This window comes from Anolis carolinensis, unplaced genomic scaffold (genome assembly GCF_035594765.1).
Source record: "Anolis carolinensis isolate JA03-04 unplaced genomic scaffold, rAnoCar3.1.pri scaffold_9, whole genome shotgun sequence".
Classification (NCBI taxonomy): Eukaryota; Metazoa; Chordata; class Lepidosauria; order Squamata; family Dactyloidae; genus Anolis; species Anolis carolinensis.
The window spans coordinates 16,141,613-16,161,156 of NW_026943820.1; the positions used below are offsets into that span (position 1 = coordinate 16,141,613).

The window sequence follows — 19,544 nt, forward strand, 5'->3', positions numbered from 1 at the left end:
TATGGAACACTTTGAAAAACAAGCCCTAGAAACAGCGCCAAAAAAGCCAACTGTATGGTTCAGATTTGTAGATGACGCCTTCACCAATTGGAGGCATGGGGAAGAGGAACTCAGCAAGTTCCTGGACCACCTCAATAGCATCCACCCAAACATCCAATTCACCATGGAAAAAGAAAAGGAAGGAAAACTGCCATTTCTAGATGTTCTGGTCATCTGCAAACCCAATCAACAATTGGGTCACACAGTCTACAGAAAACCTACACACACAGATAGATGCCTTCATAAAAACTCCAACCATCACCCAAGTCAAAAAAGAAGCACAATCAAAACCCTGACAGACCGTGCACAAAGAATCTGTGAACCTTACCTCCTCCAAGGTGAACTAAACTACCTAAACTGAGCTCTACAGGCCAATGGAGACTCCACCACAGACATCAGAAGAGCTGCAAGGCCAAGAACAAGCCAGGAGAGTCAAGACAAAGATCCACCCAGAGGAAAGGTGTTCTTACCGCATAGGCAAACTGATGAAGAAGCACAGCCCAGAGGGATCCTCTCTCCTCTGCAGGAGTCTACCGTATACCATGCAGCTGTGGACAAATCTACATACAGACCACCAAACGCAGTGCCCAAACATGAATCAAAGAACATGAAAGACACTGCAGACTAACTGAACCAGAGAAATCAGCCATAGCAGAGCACTTGATGAACCAACCTGGACACAGTATATTATTTGAGAACACAGAAATGCTTGACCACTCCAACAACTATCATGTCAGACTACACAGAGAAGCCATTGAAATTCACAAGCATGTGGACAACTTCAACAGAAAGGAGGAAACCATGAAAATGAACACAATCTGGTTACCAGTATTAAAAAACTCAAAAATCAGAACAGTAGATGGGAAGCAATACTCTGAGGGCAGAGGAGCTCCAGGGATGACTAATGACTCTGAACAAAGGATGCCCCCCAGGCAAGAGATAAACTTTTCCAATGCTAACTGGAGTGATTAACTACAACATTCACGCAACATTCCAACTGACAAAGAACTCTTCTCTCACCCTGGACTTCCCACAGATATATATTAACCTTCCTTGCCTAGTTTCTCCATGCCTCACAACCTCTGAGGATGCCTGCCATAGATGTGGGCGAAACGTCAGGAGAGAATACTTCTGGAACATGGCCATACAGCCCGGAAAACATACAACAACCCTGTGATCCCGGCCATGAAAGCCTTTGACAACAAATTAAGTTAGAGATGAGGTTCCTCAAAGAGGAGCTCCAGGTGGAGCTTCTGAAGCAGCTTCCCTTTTTGCTTTGGCTCAACAATAAGATGGCCATATTATATGAATCTAATGTGCACCCCTCATTTTGACAAGGCAATTTAGCCAAAAAGGTGAGCATTAAATTCAAGTAATTAGGTTTAGTCTTCCTTCCTTCTTCCTTCTTAATCTTAACTTCTAACTGAAAAAGATGAGATCTTCTTGAATATTTAATTTAATCCCAATTTTTATGGCACTGATCTGATTCACACAATCGCCCTTCCTGTTGATGTTTCGCTGAAGTTTGTAAAAATACTCTTGGCACAAAAAATACCAAAATACACATTAGAATGATGTATTAGGTTAAAATGACTACACAAGTACATTTTTTAAGGACAGTGTGTGTATGAAAATGTGCTTTAGAGTAAAATTCAAAAGTATATTTTTCAAAAGAGAGACAGTATGCTGTAGTGATTTGGATGTTGGACTTTGGACTCCAGGAGCTGGGTTTGGGAAACTCACTTGGTCACCTTGGGTAGGTCACAACCTCACAGGAAGACGATGCAACCCTTCTCTGAACAAATCTTGCCAAGAAGACCCTGTGGTGCAGATGCCTTAGTGCCATCGTGAGTTGGAAATAACTGAGAGACACACACACAACAATTTCATAAAAGAATTACAACGAAATAATTTAAATTTTTAATTTTAAGCATTACAAATTGCAGATTCATTTGGAAAAGAACAGATTTATGAGTGGGCACATGTAAAATTGATAGGGGCCAAATGCATCCCCTCTGTTCCTATGGGAGACATATTTGATCTCGGACAGAGGGTCAACAGCAATTTGTGGGTGCGTGTTAGATATCAGATAGGCATTTAGCTAGCAAAGGTTGTATCCCTTCCTTTCAACTCTAAGAGGCAAATGATGAGCAGTGTTAGAAATAAATATGTTTAATTCTTTGAAAAGATAGTGATGGTTTTGCATAAACACATTTGGATCATGTGCACAAAGTCACTTGGGTAATTATTCTATAGCCTACGTGTTTGTTGTGTGTATGCACATGTATGTGTGCCTGCACTGCAAATGGAAAAAAGGAGCCAACTTTGTCATATCGGCTTAATAGACTGTGTCTTCCGAAAGCCTTGGCTTTTTATGTAGATGGTCAGGCACATTTTATTTATTCATTTATTTCAGCAAATTAAAGTAAGCTAAATGCATTTGACCTCAGATGGCCCCAGTTTAAGTTAATTTGAGAGACAAAGCTCATAAAATTCCAGTAAAGCACATCAACAACTTCCCAGAATAGATTGAAATTGAAATGTGATTGCTGAAACATAACCTCCCAAGCCAGAGATATCATGAAGTTTTAGGGTGGCTCAGAATCATAATATTCGGGAACAATAATATAACCCATACAAAAAGTAGAGGACACAATGCAAGCAGACTATACAGGGGACGGGGGAGGAAATATCCAATAGTTTTCCAGGATTGGGGACAATCATCAATCTATATTACTTTCTCTCTCGCTCTCCACCTACATTTTTTTCTGTATTTGCTGTCACTGGAAGAAGCAGTAGTAACTGTATCTGCGCTTTGGACATTATTTTGCATTCTCCACAGGCCTTAGACCAGCCTGGGGTCCTCAGACTTTTTAAGAAGGCCGGTTCATCGTCCCTCAGACAGTTAGGGGAAGAGACTATAGTTTCGGGGAAAAAAGCGATGAATTCCTATGCAACTGCACATATATTCTTTGTAGTACAACCCACCCTCACACACACACACTCAAAAATATATTTGAAATGAAGAAACATTTGAACCAACCAATACTAACTATATTAGTATTTCAATGGGAAGTGTGGGTTTGCTTTTGGATGATGAGATATTCAAGTTAATTAGGATTGTTGTTGTTTTTGTCAAGATTTATTCAAGTATTTCTTCCTCCCTTCCCAACCTCCCTCTCCCCTCCCTTTCTTTCTTTCTTTCTTTCTTTCTTTCTTTCTTTCTTTCTTTCTTTCTTTCTTTCTTTCTTTCTTTTTCTTTCTTTCTTTCTTTCTTTCTTTCTTTCTTTCTTTCTTTCTTTCTTTCTTTCCTCTCACCTTCTTTTCCCCTCTCCCCCCCCTCTCCATCCCTTCTTTGGGGCTTCATGAAGGGAAGGAATGGCAGCAGCCTAGAAATTGTAACGGGGTGGATAAATTCCCTTGGTCGGCCATATCTGGCCTGTGGGCCAGAGTTTGAGACTCCTGCCTTTGACCAGGCATCATTCTGTTGCATTTCAAGGGAGAAAAGGCAGCCATCACACACACACCAACCGATGAAAAGCTTTCATCTGGCAGGCCTACCCAGTCAATTTTAAGCACAAATTTTTAACCTGCATTTTATTGGTGTTAGTGTCGGGTCTTGTTGTGTGTATTTTGGTATAGCCATTTTAATAGTGTTGTCTTTTATCTCTTTCAACCCACCTGCAGTTCTAAGATGCACCCCATTTTAGAGCTGTTTATAAGGGAGTATGTCTCTGAATCACAAAATATAATATATAATTATATTGCTAAAAATAATAATATATAAATAAAAAATCTGTTCCTGGTTTGAAAATGTCATTTCCGGTTCAATTGTATAGTACTTACTTTGAAAGTAGTTGTTCTACTCCAGAAACTTCATTTTTTGGCTGCTGCAAATTATGTGGAATTGATTGAGATCCGATCAAATATTCATTGAAAAACTATAGCAAAATGTGCTGCAGGATGTCCCTCCCATAGGAACAAAGTTTTTGTATTTTAATAAACTTTTTCCATGTTTTTATGATAGAACCAATTAGGAAATGACATTTATATCCCAGGATCAAAAATTGTGTTAGTGTAACACAATTATTAGGTGAGATAGTAATAAGTGAGAAGGAGCTTGATATTTTAGTGTTTGGCATTCCACAAACTGTAATAGAGAAAGAAAGTGAGAGACACTAACCCGCTGTTTGTCTGTTGTACAGGTCACCGGCCTTTCCAGTGCAGATACTGCCCCTACAGTGCCTCTCAGAAGGGAAATCTGAAGACCCACGTTCTCTGTGTCCATCGCATGCCTTTTGACAACAGTCAGTATCCAGACCGCAGGTTCAAGCGCTCCAGAGTTGACTCCGAGGCTTCTGGGAATTTCGAGGAACCTGCAGCTGTCAAACCTGGGAGCTCAGCAGAGTTAACAGAGGAGGGCAGCAAGGCCCAAGAGTAAAGCCGCCGAACAAATCAATCTGTATATTGCAATATTATTTCACACTGTTTTTAGATATGCATTTGGGCAGCAGCGGGTTTGTTTAACTTTCTTGCCGAAAACAAATGGTGTGCAAATTCCCAGAAGCATACAGGAGGTTTAAGACATTAAAGATATATAGAGATAGAGATATATAGATATTAAAAAGGAAAAAAGGAAAAAAAATAACCCCAGCCCTTGAAAATGGCTGTTAAACTGTTACCTGGCAACAAGTACTTCCAAACAATGTAGGTGGGGATAAATCAAGTGGGTGTTTTCCCCCACAAGAAAACGTGAGGAGGTTGTAAAAAAATTTTTTTTGAAAAAAAATATAAAGAGGACATTTCCAGTATGAAAGTGATGTTTGTCCAGAAATAAAACTCTGACCTGACTTTTAAAAAGAAAAGGAAAAAAACCACAGAATTGATACCATCTTATTTGATTTAATGTTGCCTTGAAGATGGTGGAAAAGGAAAGAGGGGGTGTCTCTGTGTTTTCACTGCCGAAAACACCTTTTTAATATGATACCGACCGCTGTCATTTGCCTAGCATAGTAATGAGACGTGTTGGTGCCAGTCAGACTGGAGCTGTCATTGCAGCGAAAATCAATTCCACTGCACTATAGGAGAAATGTTAGACGGCCCATAAGCTACGGTCAGCGCTGACCTATATTGAAAAGGATCGTGTTATTGCATTTTAATTTTTAAAAGATATATAGAGATATATAGAGATATATAGAGACACATGCGTACACACAGAGAGAGACGGCCAAATGACTTAAGGCTTAGAAGAAAGAACTTCTGCAGTCCAAATGAGAGAATGCGGATTTATGGTATGAAGTCTTTTTGGGGGTGGGTTCGGTTTGTTTGGTTTGGTTAGTTCAACCTGCAGTATTGAGGAGAAAGCTCTCCTCCTGTTTTGTTCCTTTTTAACACAGTAGCTTGCTGCAGGGAGATTTAGGCATATGTATTGCAAAGCATACTGGATAGGGTCACCAATGAGCCTTATATGTAGAGGTGATATTGGTGCAAAAAAAGACAGAAAAGATATTATTCAATAGGACGTTTGTTTCTATTCTGTTCTTTAAAAAAGAAAACTTGAATGAAGGATTCCCCAGTCAAGGTTAGTTTTCATTTATTAAGAGTGTTTTTTAAAAGTGTTGCAGACATAGTGCAGGAGGCCTTTTGTTTTAAACTGAAGCAACAGCTTTTTTCGAGCAATTTGATCTAAACTACAAATCCAGACATCCTGCTCTTTGTCTCTAGTGAAGCAAGATGAAGAACAATAAAAATGGAAAAAAATAGTGTTAGTTAATATTTCTTTGGGTTGATGTTTTGTAAGGAAAAAAAGTGTGTTCTATATTTTTTCAGATATTAGCTTTTCTACTAATTGGCCCCTCCAAATTTGATCTGTGGCTTCCCACCCAAGACGCTTTGGAGAGATGGTAATGAAATACATAACTGAGACAAAAGAAAATTCAAAAAAGAAAAGGAGAGGAACGGAAGGAGAGAAGGCAGAGCAAAGTAAGAACGCCACTTAATGGTTCTTACACTCACTTAAATGGTGAAAGATTTTCAGCTTTTTCTAGCCCTTCCTTTACGATACGTGGAATCGGCGCTGTTTATGATGATAGGGAAGGAAGAACCCCTTCTAACAAAACGATTCAGATTCTGAAAATAAAATAGAAGATAGATATGAAAAGTCAATATGTCTTTACAGGCTGGGAGCACAGAGTAAAAAACCCCAGGGCCTTAAAAACTTCAGCTCTGCCTGCAACAGTTTCACAAAAGCAAAACAAAACAAAACAAAACACTCTAATCTGCAATCAATGTAAATAAAATTCATAGCGCTATCCTGAGACTGGAAGAAAAAAAATGAAACAGAAGAAGAAAGGAAAGGATTCTCAGGCTAATAAGGAATATGGTTTGCTTACGCTGTCAGAAAAAGTAGAAACCATTACGGTACCACCAAATTTTCAGTGAAACTGAGGTCACCGCGAAACTTGGATGGACCCCCACCTGGCAGAAGGCAAGCTGCTTTTCCCGTTTCTTTGAGGGTTTTTTTCTTTCCTAGTCTAGTTCTCACTGCCTTACTTAAATCGAATTGATGAACTTAATGCAACTGTTTCTTATGATCCTCGGTAAAGGATTGAAATGTAATTGAAGACTTTCTGACTGTAGTAAGCTTTAGGATTTAAACTGCACTACCGTGTTTGGTGACTGTGTTTCGGTCGCTTGCTTTTCGTGTGTTTGCGCCGCCTTCAGTATCTTAGTGAGGAAAAAAAAGAGGAAAAAAAAGATCCCACATTCCATTTTCTTGCACTTTTGGAGCTCTTTTCAGTATTCTTTTGTGTCTTCTGAGCATTTTCAGATGCGACAGGCAATAATTCCGTTTGTGACACTGGAAACTTCTCCCCCGTTCTTTGTGATGTGTGTGTTGAATCCATTTTGGTCTGGTGCTACAGTCCCTCTCTTTTGCCTCTCTGACATCCACCCTTATTTTCCCCCCCAGAACATTTGTAACTTGGAATACAAACAAGTGACAGGAGCAGTGAAACATTGTCAGTTTCTGAATATCATCGTGCTTCTCATATCTAAACATGTCAAGTTTTTTCTCTGTAACTTCTGTAGTCTGTGATATTGGTCAAAATACTGTCTACATTCCTACACAAAAGGAAAAAAAAACCTATCTTGGAGAAAATCTGAGATCAATAGAGTAGAGGATTTTGTTGCTATGCTTGTAACGATTAGGAAAAAACTTTGTATTTAAAAGTTTATTCTTGGTCATTATTTATTATTATAATACATCAGTTGACAGAACTTTATTCTGGTATAGAAGTATTAAAGTTGTTTCCCTCCCGAGCAAATGACTTGTTTTCTTTTCCTTTTCTTTTTGCTGTTAGAATAAAAATGTCTTTGAAGCAGAACAATTTTATCAATCATTTTACACAATAAAAACTACCTCTTGTGAGGAACAACAAGAGTTTTCCTACTTACTTACGTTTATTAGGAAGACTGTATCAACACCATTCCTGTGGATTTGTCAGATCTAAGACAAAAAGTGATGTCAGTAAAGTCACAGTTTTTAGGTAAATAACTGAAGTAGATTATGCTAAATGTTTACTCAACTTCCTTAATATTCTGACCAAATCATATATACTTAGTATATATAAGTGTCAGAACCCTGCTACTAGAGCCTGGATGTGGCTCTGAGTTTCAGGGTCACTGACATTGATAAGACACCTGCGGCTCAGGACTCGGAGAAGAAACGGCTGCTGGACTTGGCGGGGAATTTGCGCGGGGTTTTGAGTTCCACCAGCTGGCGGCCCTGGCGTCATCCACCGCTTATGCCCAGCCAAATGGGGTAACCCAGCTCACCACAGTGTATATCTTAATTAAAAATTGCTGACATCTGTTTTAGCATGTACTGTAGTGCTAACTGTTTTCTATATAATATCGATGCACCACAAGAAAAATTATTTGGTCTATCAAACATTTATCATTAAAGCTCTAAGTGTGTATCATACACAATAATGTATAAAATCATGTATTCACATAAAAGGGAGCATTTGTTTGTGTAGATAAAAAGATCTGGCGTTAGAGTATCATGGGGTTTACTGTAATGGTATATGCAAATCAGATGTCCTTCCAGGAACCTCCAAGCGCAAGAGCAGACATATTCTCCGGTGCATCATATTTCTTCCTGTACATAGTTTGATTTCTGTGCTCAGAGACAAGTAATTAAAAGATCCAAAGTTCTCGACTGATGCTCATTCCAAAGAGTAATATCCAGGGAGTCAGTACTTCAAATGTGGAGAGGACCAGACAAAAGGAAACTGGCACAAAGAGGAGCTAGCTAAAACCAGAACCGGAGCAATTCTATGGCAAAGTGTTTGTAGGGATGGTTGTATATGTCAAGTGGTTTTCCGTGCATGTACTTCTTTATTTTATACAGTCATCCTTCCATTTTTGCAGTTTAAATATTCACGGATTTAAGTATTCCCAGCTGATTGCATTTGCCATTGCCTCTGTTGTTATATGCAACTGAAGAAAATAGGTTCTTTCTTGGCATTTCTAGAACTTCCAGAGGCTGACAACAGAATTGCTGGAGGACCTAGAAATGCCTAGACAAGTGCTCTTCTAGGGTTTTTTTTTCATGTCAGGAGCACCTTGAGAAACTACAAGTCGCTTCTGGTGTGAGAGAATTGGCTGTCTGCAAAGGACATTGCCCAGGGCATGATACCTGGATGTTTTAGTATCCTGTGGGAGCCTTCTCCATGCACGAAGAGCTGGAGCTGACAGATGGGAGCTCACCCTGCTCCCTGGATTCAAACCTCCAACCTTTCGGTCAGCAGTCCTGCTGGGACAAGGATTTAACCCATTGTGCCACTGGGGTCTCTTTTAGGTAAAAACATAGTGTTCATAATTTTTATTTATACTTTTGTGGGTATCCTGTAGTCCAGCCCCTGCAAAAGTTATGACTATAAATGTGTATATACAATATGCAGGGCATAAGAACTCTTTCCATAAAGGTTCACAACATTTAGATCTCATGTTCACATATGATCCCATTAACAGAGAAATGTAATATAGACTTAGTCCTATTACAGAACTGAAATATTGCACGTATTTGTTGGGAAAGGTAGCCACCAAGCTGCTAAACTCTTTGTGAAAGAACAAATACATTGACATACAGATTGAGACATAGACATAGCCATAACTTCATGGCAGTTAATATCCTCGTATGCGAATCTGTGCTCTGGTATATGCATGCATTATATAGGTAGTCCATATTTCTTCAGCATTACTAAAACCAAGTTCTAGCCCAGAAAAATAAATCTCCACGGAGAAGAATATGAGTCATTGGCTTGGGTCCAGACTTAGTCATGCTTAGAGCACACTCATTGAAATCAGTGGGGCTTAATTTAGTAATGATTAGCTTGTCACAATGAATTCAGTTATTCTTCTCAAAGGCTGACGGCATCTCATAGCTCAAACTTTGGAGCCAAACAGGCAGTTCAGTTCAATAAAATTAGCCATGCTTAGAGAAGACTTACTGAAATGGACAAGAATTAAACTAGTACTCATAGCTAACTTGCACCATCGATTTCACTGAGAATATTCTGGGCTTGACTAAATCTGGTTATGAGGCACTGAATGGTTTGTGCTGGGTGCCTGAAAGATGTAGAACTTTTAATGTAATCCATCATCATGTAGCAGATTCCTTTTTACAGAGTCCGGGAATCAAAAATAGGTATGTATGCTTTGAAATAAATCCTATTCAATGGGATTTACTTCTAGATTAACCTGCTGAGGATTGCTTTTTCATTAGAATAGGTTGAAAGTTTTAAATGTGAGTACCCCAAACAAAATTTGAGCTGACAAATATTGTTGAACTTATTTTGAACAAATTTTCAACTGTATTAAATTGTTTTAAAAAGACCCACTAGGAAGCTGTTTCTGTAACTTCATATTAGAGATCCATGTTCCATCAGTGGTTCCGCTATCAACATTTTATTGGGTGAAATACTATCTTGCACAGGGGTCCCCAAACTTTTTAAACTGGGGGCCAGTTCACGGTCCCTCAGACCATTGGAGGGCCAGACTTTAGTTGAAAAAAAAAACCTATAAACAAATTCCTATGCACACTGCACATCTCTTATTTTGAGGTAAAACAAACAAACAAACAAACAAACGGGAACAAATACAGCCTCAATGTTAATAATAATAATAATAATAATAATAATAATAATAATAATAATAATAAAGAGGGTTTGAAGAGACCCCTTGGGCCAATTGGTCCAACCCCGTTATGCCTTTGTGCACCAAAAGCACAAGCAAAGCACCCCTGACAGATCGCCACCCAGCCTCAATGTTAATCATCATCATCATCATCATCATCATTATCATCATCATCATCCATCACACAGTCCTAAATACTTGGGAAGTGTTCAACTTGTGATTTTGTGATACAAAATCCATCATATATATCTAGTTTACTGTGTTATACTGTGTCTTTGTGTCATCATCATCATCAACAACAATAAAAGGGTTGGAAGAGACCCCATGGGCCATTTAGTCCAACCCCTTTCTGCCTTTAATAATAATAATAATAATAATAATAATAATAATAATAATAATAATAATAACAACTTTATTTTTATACCCCGCCCCATCTCCCCGAAGGGACCCTTTGTGCACCAAAAGCACTAGCAAAGCACTCCTTAATAATTAATAATTATTTAAATAATAATTAAAATACCATTATAAACAAGCAAAGCTTTGGAAGGCGTGCACCAGGCGAGGGAGGAGGTGGGAAAGGTGCGTGGCTTTCCCTCCTCCCTTGCGCCGCATGCGCCTTCCTCAACGGAGGAGGGAGCCATTGCCGCTTCGGGGGCCGGATCAATGGCTTCGATGGGCCGCATGTGGCCCCCGGGCCTTAGTTTGGGGACCCCTGATCTAGCGTATTGAATTTGGGCCTAAAGTTTGCATGGTCATCAAGCTAACTTGAGTACGCCATTCCAACATCTGTGTGGGCATGTGCAATTACTGCCTCCCACCAGCAAACTCAATTACTGCACACACGGTGTTGGGATGACAAAAGGCCACAACTTGTTTATTGCTAACAGAAAAGAATCAGAGTTGGCAACCGTGCATGGGTCCTGCATCTGGGAGTGGGCAGCCCGCTGCTGGCTGATAATGCTTAACCACACCAGGGGATGCTGCTGTTACTGTCCAGCACAGTACCAGGACCCCGAGACTGTTGCATCTTTGGAAAACCACCGGACCCTCCCCCTCCAATGGGGGGGGGGATAAGCAAGCCAGATCCAGGGCCCATGCCGCATGCCAGTAAGTTGTGACAAAGGAACAATACTAGCCAAAACCATAAAATAGGAAAACACATTTACGAAAGGTGGGCGGGCTGGGACACAGGAAGGCGTGCTGCTCAGGTGCAGCCAGAGCCGGCCCTAGGTATTTTTCAAGTGTAGGCGAACAGAATTTTGGCGCCCCCCCCAAACCAATCACTGAAAAATAAAAGCGTTGGATAAGTGAAAATGTTTGATAATAAGGAGAGATTAAGGAAAAGCCTATTAAACATCAAATTACATTATGATTTTACAAATTAAGCACTAAAACATCATGTTTTACAACAAATCAACAGAAGAAGCAGTTCAACACCTTGCGGAGGCAGGCCGCAGGAGATAGGAGTTGCCTCGATGGCGCCCCCAACAAGATGGAGCCACAGGCAACTGCCTAGTTGGCCTGGTGGTTGAACCGCCTCTGGGTGCGGCCTAAAAAGGCTGCCCAATGCTTGGGGGTGGCTGGCTCCAGACAATCGTGGTGAGCAGGGGCCACCTCTGATTGGCTGGCCGGCAGAAACTTTCCCACCAGTGAGGGGGCTTCTGGAAAGGAGAAGCCCCCCACCAACGCCATGGCGGGCAGGAGGACACCCACCACTACAAGATCTCTGCCTGGTAAGTCAGGCAGAGCATTTGGTGTGCCAATACCTTGCTTGGTTAAAGTCACAGTTACATTTTGTTGCCCCATACCTCTCCTAGCTAAGTGTCGTTGGGGTGAACTTTGATCTACCAACATCTCTAAGTCTTTGTATAAATGTGAGATGATCATTGCTAGTCTCCCTTGTAAAGCTCAGCTTATTAAATTTGCAAGCACTGTGTGTTATACCTTTTTCACATCAGAAGATTGCTTAAATGTATATAAGCTGATCTTTTGTTAGTTTGTTGGCTCACGTGAACTTTGCCTACAGCATAAAGCAGTGCATCTGTTTGGGAAGAAAGACTAAGTGCTGGGTATATGAATCATTCCTACCTTGCATTGAATACAACTGTGCAAGATCTGATGATGAATCGCTCACCAGAGACATTCAGTGGAAAAAGTTGTATTTTTAAAATTGCCAACTAGAGGCACCATTACTTGTCTCTAGCTTCCACTAACTTGTGAAAGTTACACTTCCACATGTTTGCTTATAAATGTGGCAAAATTGCAGGCAGATGGTCTATATACATCTTGATTGAAATCCAATGGTTCCACCTTGGTATAGGCAGTAGGAACCCAAGATAATGTTGTCTGTTTGGACAAAGGCTATGCTAAATGAAGGTTTTCATCAAAGCGCCTAGCAGCTGGTCCTATCCTTGCTGTCAGAAACTCAATATCCACAAATACATATTATCAAACACTATCACCTCCACCTTCTGAAAACACAACAAAATAACAACACTGAGGAAAAGTTGGTTATACCATCAGACTTCCTGTGCAGATGGTGAATGTCTTGACAAGGCAGTCTCTGCCTAACATTTGAAAGCTGCTCCCAGCTTTAAGATAATGTTTCTTGCTGAAACTTTTATAAGGCACATAACCCCTCTTTCTACTGCCATTGGGGAACAAAATTCTTCTCCTATCTGTTTAACATATGTATCTAACCGCTGTTTCATGGAAAAAGAAAGGAAGGAAAGGGGAAAAAAAAGAAGAGAAACGATACTTTGTGTATCAAAAGCACAATCGCAGCCAAATTATGCTGAACTAGTGTAGTTTTCATTTCTGGATCTCAGAGCTTGCCAGAACCCATGAACCTGAAAGTGTGGTTCCATTGGGAGGTGTATAGGTAGATAATATGTAGGGACAGAAATATAAAAATATGGTTGTATTTCAAGAGAGCAAAAAAAAAATGGCTGATCACATATAGGCTGGGATCAGGGACAAAAAAAGTTCTGCAGCCTCTCACCTGTTGGTGTTGCTAAAGTCATGTTTAGAAAATGAAGGCGAGAGCTTCGGTGAACAGGGAAATCACAGGAAAAGAGGAGGGAAGAAAATTTAAATGATCCCAGAGTGAACTGTTTTGCTGTTAATACAGAAATACAGAGCAAGACACATTTAATGGGCTGTATTTTTTATTATACTATGCTGAATAATTAAGTTTGAGGCTAAGTGTCACATAGATTTATCTTTTAATTAAAAAAGCATGGTTCACGCATATTTGAGTGGTAGTCCAAATAAATGCAATATAGAAATTTATGTTTGTTTATCTAGGTGTTAATTACCTAGAGATTGTTCTGGATTACTTCTTTTTATAAAGTGTCATAGGCTCATGTCAGAAGTAATAAAGCTTAATGGAGAAACCTTATCAATTTGCTAACTATAATGTTAGTGTGACCTGAAAGACGGCAATGGAGGTGGTAAGAAACTTTGGAAAATGTTAGTAACGTGAGTCCATTCAACACAAAATGCCCCGTCTTGCAGAATAATGCTGTCGTTTCCATTTTTGTGTGTTCAAGATATTAATATGTCTTTTGTGTTTTATTGCCTTCCCTACATGTAATTATTTATATGGCATATGGATATTTACGCACATATATATGCGAGGTGAAGCTACAAATTGTCATATACATGGTCGGCAGGAGAAGCTTTTGATAAATGAAGTATCAAAAACAAAAAAAACATTGTGTTGGCACTTCATAAAACCAGTTCTTTATTCAAACCCATCCTGGAATTCACTGCTGTATGTTTAATGATTGAATATACAATTTAAATGGTTAAGGTCAGCTTCAGTGCTTTTATATGACTGCTTTTAGAGCAGGAATTTGGGTTCTTTACTTCAAAGCCAATGTAAGTTCTATCCAAGTTACAGAATTGGGCCAAGTGTTACACGGTGCCAATGGGAACACACTCCAAGCGTCATTCTGCTCATCTTAGTCCAGCCAACAAGTAGCTGCGAGAATGAAATTTTTGCCTGCTTTCCATATCTTCCGTCTTGCAGGCCATTCTAGAAGGTCCTCCAGCCACCAAGAGGGCCATCAAAGCCTGGGACAAACCCAACCCACTCCTCTACTTTCTGTTTTAGATTTGTAGAAATCTAAATTCGGCACGACCAAAGCCTTTGGCACAAGTAGGGTCTTTGGCACAAGCACAACCTACAGTGAGAGCTACGAGCAGCAAAGGCACCTGCAGCCTGCAGCAAACAGCGAGCATCTTACTCCTTGGCTTGCTGGGGCTGCCGCCTTGCCAGACCGGATCCCTCACCAGCCACTCGCCACAGGCCCCAATGCAGAAGACAAAAAGGAGGAGGAAAAGGTGGCGCCAAAGGCAGCCTCCTTCACCCTGGCTCACCGGGGCTTCCCTCTCAGCAGAGCCAGCCTTGGCTCCACCACCACAGAGTTCCTTTCCTTCATTCTCTCTGCCTTCCACCCTTCCTTCTCTCTGCCTTTTCTTTTAAGGCTCCTTTCTCCCCTTCCTTCTTGTGCCTTCTTTCCACTCTCTTTCCCTCGCTCTGCCCTTTTTTAAAGGCTTATTTCTCTCCTTCCTTCTTGTACCTTCTTCCCATTCTTTTTCCACTGACATTACATTCACCAGGAAATCCTTTTTTTTTTTTTTTTTGGTTTCAAAGTCTTGAAAATTGAAGTGCGCATTAGATTCAATGGCACACTAGATTCGAGTAAATGTGGTATATAAGACTCAGAGGGAAAGTTTGCCTAAAGCCTGTTCAAATCAACTTTAAGCCTCACATGTGAAAACAATACAAAAGCCGCCTATTATTTTGTTTGCATTTTGTTCAATATTAAAGACAGTAGCAAGGAAAGACATTTAATATTTATACTGTGCTTGGAGAGCCAGCGTGGAATAGTGGTTTGAGCAATGGAGTGTGACTTTGGAGACCAGGGTTTGAACCTCTGCTCAGCCATGGAAACCCACTGGACAAGTAAACTCAGAAGAAGGCAAAGACAAATCCTTCTGAACAAATCTTGCCACAAAAACCCACTGATAGGGTTGTTTTAGGGTTGCCATAAGTTGGAAATTACTGAGTATAAGCCTAGTTTTTCAGCCCTTTTTTAGGGCTGACAAAGCTCCCCTCGGCTTATACTTGAGTGAGGGTCCTGGCCGGCTTCTATTCAGGTCAGCTTATACCTGAGTATATAGGTATTCCGAGTTGGACAGTCTTATCTTATTAAAGTCTTATTATTATCTTAAATTACAGTTTTATATAAATATTCAAAAACATTTAACCTACTGATGCCTCAAATAATGCAATTTTATTAATATCTATTTTTTATATTTGAAATTGACCCGTAGCTGCTGCATTTCCCACCCTTGTCTTATACTCAAGTCAATAAGTTTTCCCAGTTTTTGTGGTAAAATTAGGTGCCTTGGCTTATATTTAGGTCAGCTTATACTTGAGTATATACAGTACTTGAAGGTACACAAGAACAACTATTCTGAGTTTGATTTACTAATGCAAATTATAGTCATAGCAAAGCACATTTTAATTTTTGCTATTTGCTTTTCATGATCTGATCCAGCAGAAGAGATGCAAGATAGCACCCAATTTGTGGGATACCACACTCTGATGGTATTTCTGTTTTATTCAGCAGATTTTCATACTACAGCTCAGAGCTTTTCCTTTGATGAAAATGAAGTAAAAGAACAATGGTAAGCAGGAAAGTTTTGCAGTTGGTTGTAAGTGGTAATGCTAATAATCGTATAATAGCCTATGGGTAATACTGCAAGAAATAACCGGACATCCTTGGGAAACATTTTAGCCCTTTTTATGATTTTTGCTCTAGTTTCGAGTCATTATTTTCCATATTTACAATAATAAGAGTAAACAAAGAACGGAAGGCCACTAAAACAAGTTGCTTTTCGCTTTCCATAGATTCACTGGAGAAATAACATGGATACATTGCTTCATTGCCATAAACTGTTATGCTCAGTATAATTGCGAGTATTGGCACAGAAGCATGATAAAACTCTGAGCAGGTTTCACTCCTTTTTTTACAGCCAGCAATAAGGCAAAAGCTCAAGAGTGTCTTAGGAACCTGGTTGATTCTTGACAAAATCTGTCATAACTTGTCATTACAGTAAGAACAGAACAGGAATTTTCCTGGATCAGGTTGTTGGTCTATCAGAGGCAATTTTTCAATTTCCCATTGTGACTAGGAAAGGCTGAGAACCTTGTTCAACTTCCCTTTCTATTGGAATGTACCCAACATTGATGATTTTTCATAAATAGGCTGCAAATATCTTGAGATCTTTTATAAACAGAGGAGGGCGACAAATTCTTCATTCAAAGCAGAGAGATTTGAATTCTTCTCTCTTGTAAGTCTGGTTTTGTATCTCCATATATTAAATTTATATTAAATTTAAATGATGACCGCTATCTTGCTCTCTGCACCCTTCACTCCCATTTAAAGGCTTCCTCCGATCCTTGGCATCTCCCATGGGAAATCCATGAGAAAGAGCTGCATTATGACATCCATTGAAGGGCAGGCAACATGTCCCAGTGAGGGAATTAGTTACTGGAGTATTTCTGGAAATGAGACATGGGTTTATCTTGATGTCCATGTTATTCCAATGGCTCTGTGACAATACAATGAACTGAACTATAACCACATCATGTATTACACCATGTAGCACGATTTTTATTCCTGGGTTATAAATGTCATTTCCTAATTGGGTCTATCATAAAAACATGGGAAAAGTTTATTAAACTGCAAAAACTTTGTTTTTTTGTGTGAGAGGGACATCCTGCAGCCCATTTTGCTATAGTTTTTCAATTAATATCTCAACCAATTCAACAATCAACATAGTTTGTGACAGACACAAACATTCTGCAGAATGTTTTGCTGTAGTTTTTCAACGAATATCTCAACTGATTCAACCTAGTTTGTGGCAGCCACAAAAACAAAGTTCCTGGATGATAACAACTACTTTCAAAGTAGATACTGCACAATTAAACAGGAAATAATACTTTCAAACCAGGAACAGATTTCTTTTTATTTTCAATTTTTGTCACAGTATTATCTCCCTCACCCTTTCGATGTGATCCAAATGAAATGCCACCCAAGAAGAATTACATCCCATAAATTCTGTTCAATACTAAATGGAACCTTGGGGAAGGTTTTTTTTTTTTTTAATCATGTGGCACAACCACTTGGCAAGGGCTCCTGCCTAGATCTGTAAAAGACCTGGACTACCATCAATCTTGAAGAAATAGTCTTCTACCATCCCACTTTTTCTGTTGATGTTCAACTATCCTTTCTCTTTTTCCCACTTTCCCCTTTTGTCATCAGTTTCGTTCATTTGTTCAAAGTGCAAAATAGGTTGAACTCAAATAACTTAGAATGGAAGATTTATGAATGATCTAGGACCTAGGGCAAAACAAGTGCTCATGCAACGCACTCATGATATCTATGCTCAATTGGACCTAGCAAGTATAGGTAGGTCTTCTGCCACAAAGTTTTTAGCCTCCCACAAAATGAATATTCATTTAGAACACTATCTGACTTAAGAAGAATATATACCAGGGCCAAGTTTGAACAACTCGGTATTATGATGCAAACTGGTTGCTACTGTAACATCCCAAGAAATGAGAGATTTTGTGTCTGGGGAGAACAAATAGTGGAAGATATCGTACATTTTTTGATGACTGCCCAGCATATGCTGAACTTCGACAGAGATATTTACATTCATTACTATCTAATTTTAGGTCCCCCAACAGAAATGAACTTCTGACAGTCCTCTTGCAAGGACAAGAAAGATCCACCATAATCAGAGAAAGCCTTTTTATCCTGAAAGCTATCAAGAAAAGAGCACATTTCCTGAAAGAAGAATCAGGAAAATAAGATTTTGACGGCAAACAGAAGGTCAGCTGCTGTCCTCCCATCCTTTTGCCTTGTTTTTATTTATGTTGCACTTTGAAATGGTCATATGACTGGTCAAACAAATAAATTATTGTTGTTGTTGTTGTTGTTGTTGTTATTATTATTATTTTATTATGACACAGCAAATAAGATAGACATGCTGGATTTCATATCACAAAATCACAAGTCGAACACTTCCCAAGTGTCTAGGACTGTGTGATGTATTTTCGGATGATGAGTGCAGTAGGGTGGCCTTTTGCAGTTGGCAGATCGTAATTTTGTCAATTTCTATTGCTTCCAAATGCTGGCTGAGATGTGCCGATCACCACTGGGACCACCTGTACTGGTTTCTGCCAGAGTCTTTGAAGTTCAATCTTGAGGTGCTGATAGCGGCTGAGTTTTTCCTGTTGTTTTTCGTCAATGCGACTGTCACCTGGGATGGCAACATCAATGATCCAAACCTTTTTCTTTTCCACAACTGTGGTGTCTGGTGTGTTGTGTTCCAGAACTTTGTCAGTCTGGATTCGGAAGTCCCACAGTATCTTTGCGTGCTCAATTTCTAATACTTTTGCAGGTTTGTGATCCCACCAGTTCTTTACTGCTAGGAGGTGGTACTTGAGGCATAAGTTCCAATGAATCATTTGGGCCACATAGTCGTGCCTCTGTTTGTAGTCTGTCTGTGTGATTTTCTTACAGCATTATTATTATTATTATTATTAGAAGGGAAGAGAGGAGAGAAAGAGGTAGGTTGTTCTTGTCCTTCCCAGTAGGCTCTGGAAAAAGCAAGCTCTGCATCATCTTCTAGGGCAGTGGTTCTCAACCTGTGGGTCCCCAGGTATTTTGGCCTACAACTCTCCGAAACCCCAGCCAGTTTACCAGCTGTTAGGTTTTCTGGGAGTTGAAGGCCAAAACACCTGGAGACAAATAGGTTGAGAACCACTGTCCCAGGGGCTCATCACACTTGGGCATTTTTCCACTTTAATCCACTTCAAATGCTGTGACTGCCTCCTGCAGAATTCTGGAGTTTGTAGTTTAGGGAGGGGCTTTTAAACATCTCATCCGGAGAAGCCCTGGGCCTTCCTAAACTACAAGCCCCAGAATTCTGCGGGAGGCAGTCACAGCATTAAAAGTGGAAAAATGCTCAAGTGTGATGTAGCCCTTAGTCGGCTTATTCCTCATTTATTGTCCTCTGATATTGGTTGGCCATGCATGTGCTGGCTTTCAGCTAAGAAATGTTGGAGGACATGTAACATTTGTGTGTGAAGTTCAATGACTGATTTGTGCTCGTATCCCTAACCAATGGGCCGATGATAAATGCAACAACCCCAAATCCCAGCCGATAATTTATGACGAGAAGGCATCCTATTGTAACTTCCTATCTCCTTCAAAGGCATA

General features: G+C 39.8%; 1 protein-coding gene and 2 long non-coding RNA genes across 10 annotated transcripts in view; 1 reads left to right on the plus strand and 2 right to left on the minus strand.

The window, feature by feature from the left end:
* LOC134293645 (uncharacterized) overlaps window positions 1-4,312 on the minus strand; it is a 55,106-nt gene extending 50,794 nt beyond the window's left edge. Inside the window, exon 1 of the long non-coding RNA XR_010000589.1 lies at window positions 4,223-4,312. This is a non-coding gene — a long non-coding RNA (uncharacterized LOC134293645). The remainder of the gene's footprint in view (window positions 1-4,222) is intronic.
* znf536 (zinc finger protein 536) overlaps window positions 1-7,364 on the plus strand; it is a 486,877-nt gene extending 479,513 nt beyond the window's left edge. For 7 of the 8 annotated variants that reach the window (XM_062961829.1, XM_062961827.1, XM_062961831.1 and 4 more), the window contains one exon: window positions 4,245-7,364. In XM_062961829.1, the coding sequence (XP_062817899.1) occupies window positions 4,245-4,480 (236 nt within the window). In that variant the 3' untranslated portion in view covers window positions 4,481-7,364. The remainder of the gene's footprint in view (window positions 1-4,244) is intronic. The other variant, XM_062961835.1, reaches the window with a different exon arrangement.
* The window catches only part of LOC134293644 (uncharacterized), an 87,947-nt gene continuing 74,484 nt past the window's right edge, over window positions 6,082-19,544 (minus strand). The window contains exons 2-3 of the long non-coding RNA XR_010000588.1: window positions 7,499-7,546; window positions 6,082-6,168 (exon numbers count right to left, since the gene is read on the minus strand). This is a non-coding gene — a long non-coding RNA (uncharacterized LOC134293644). The remainder of the gene's footprint in view (window positions 6,169-7,498; window positions 7,547-19,544) is intronic.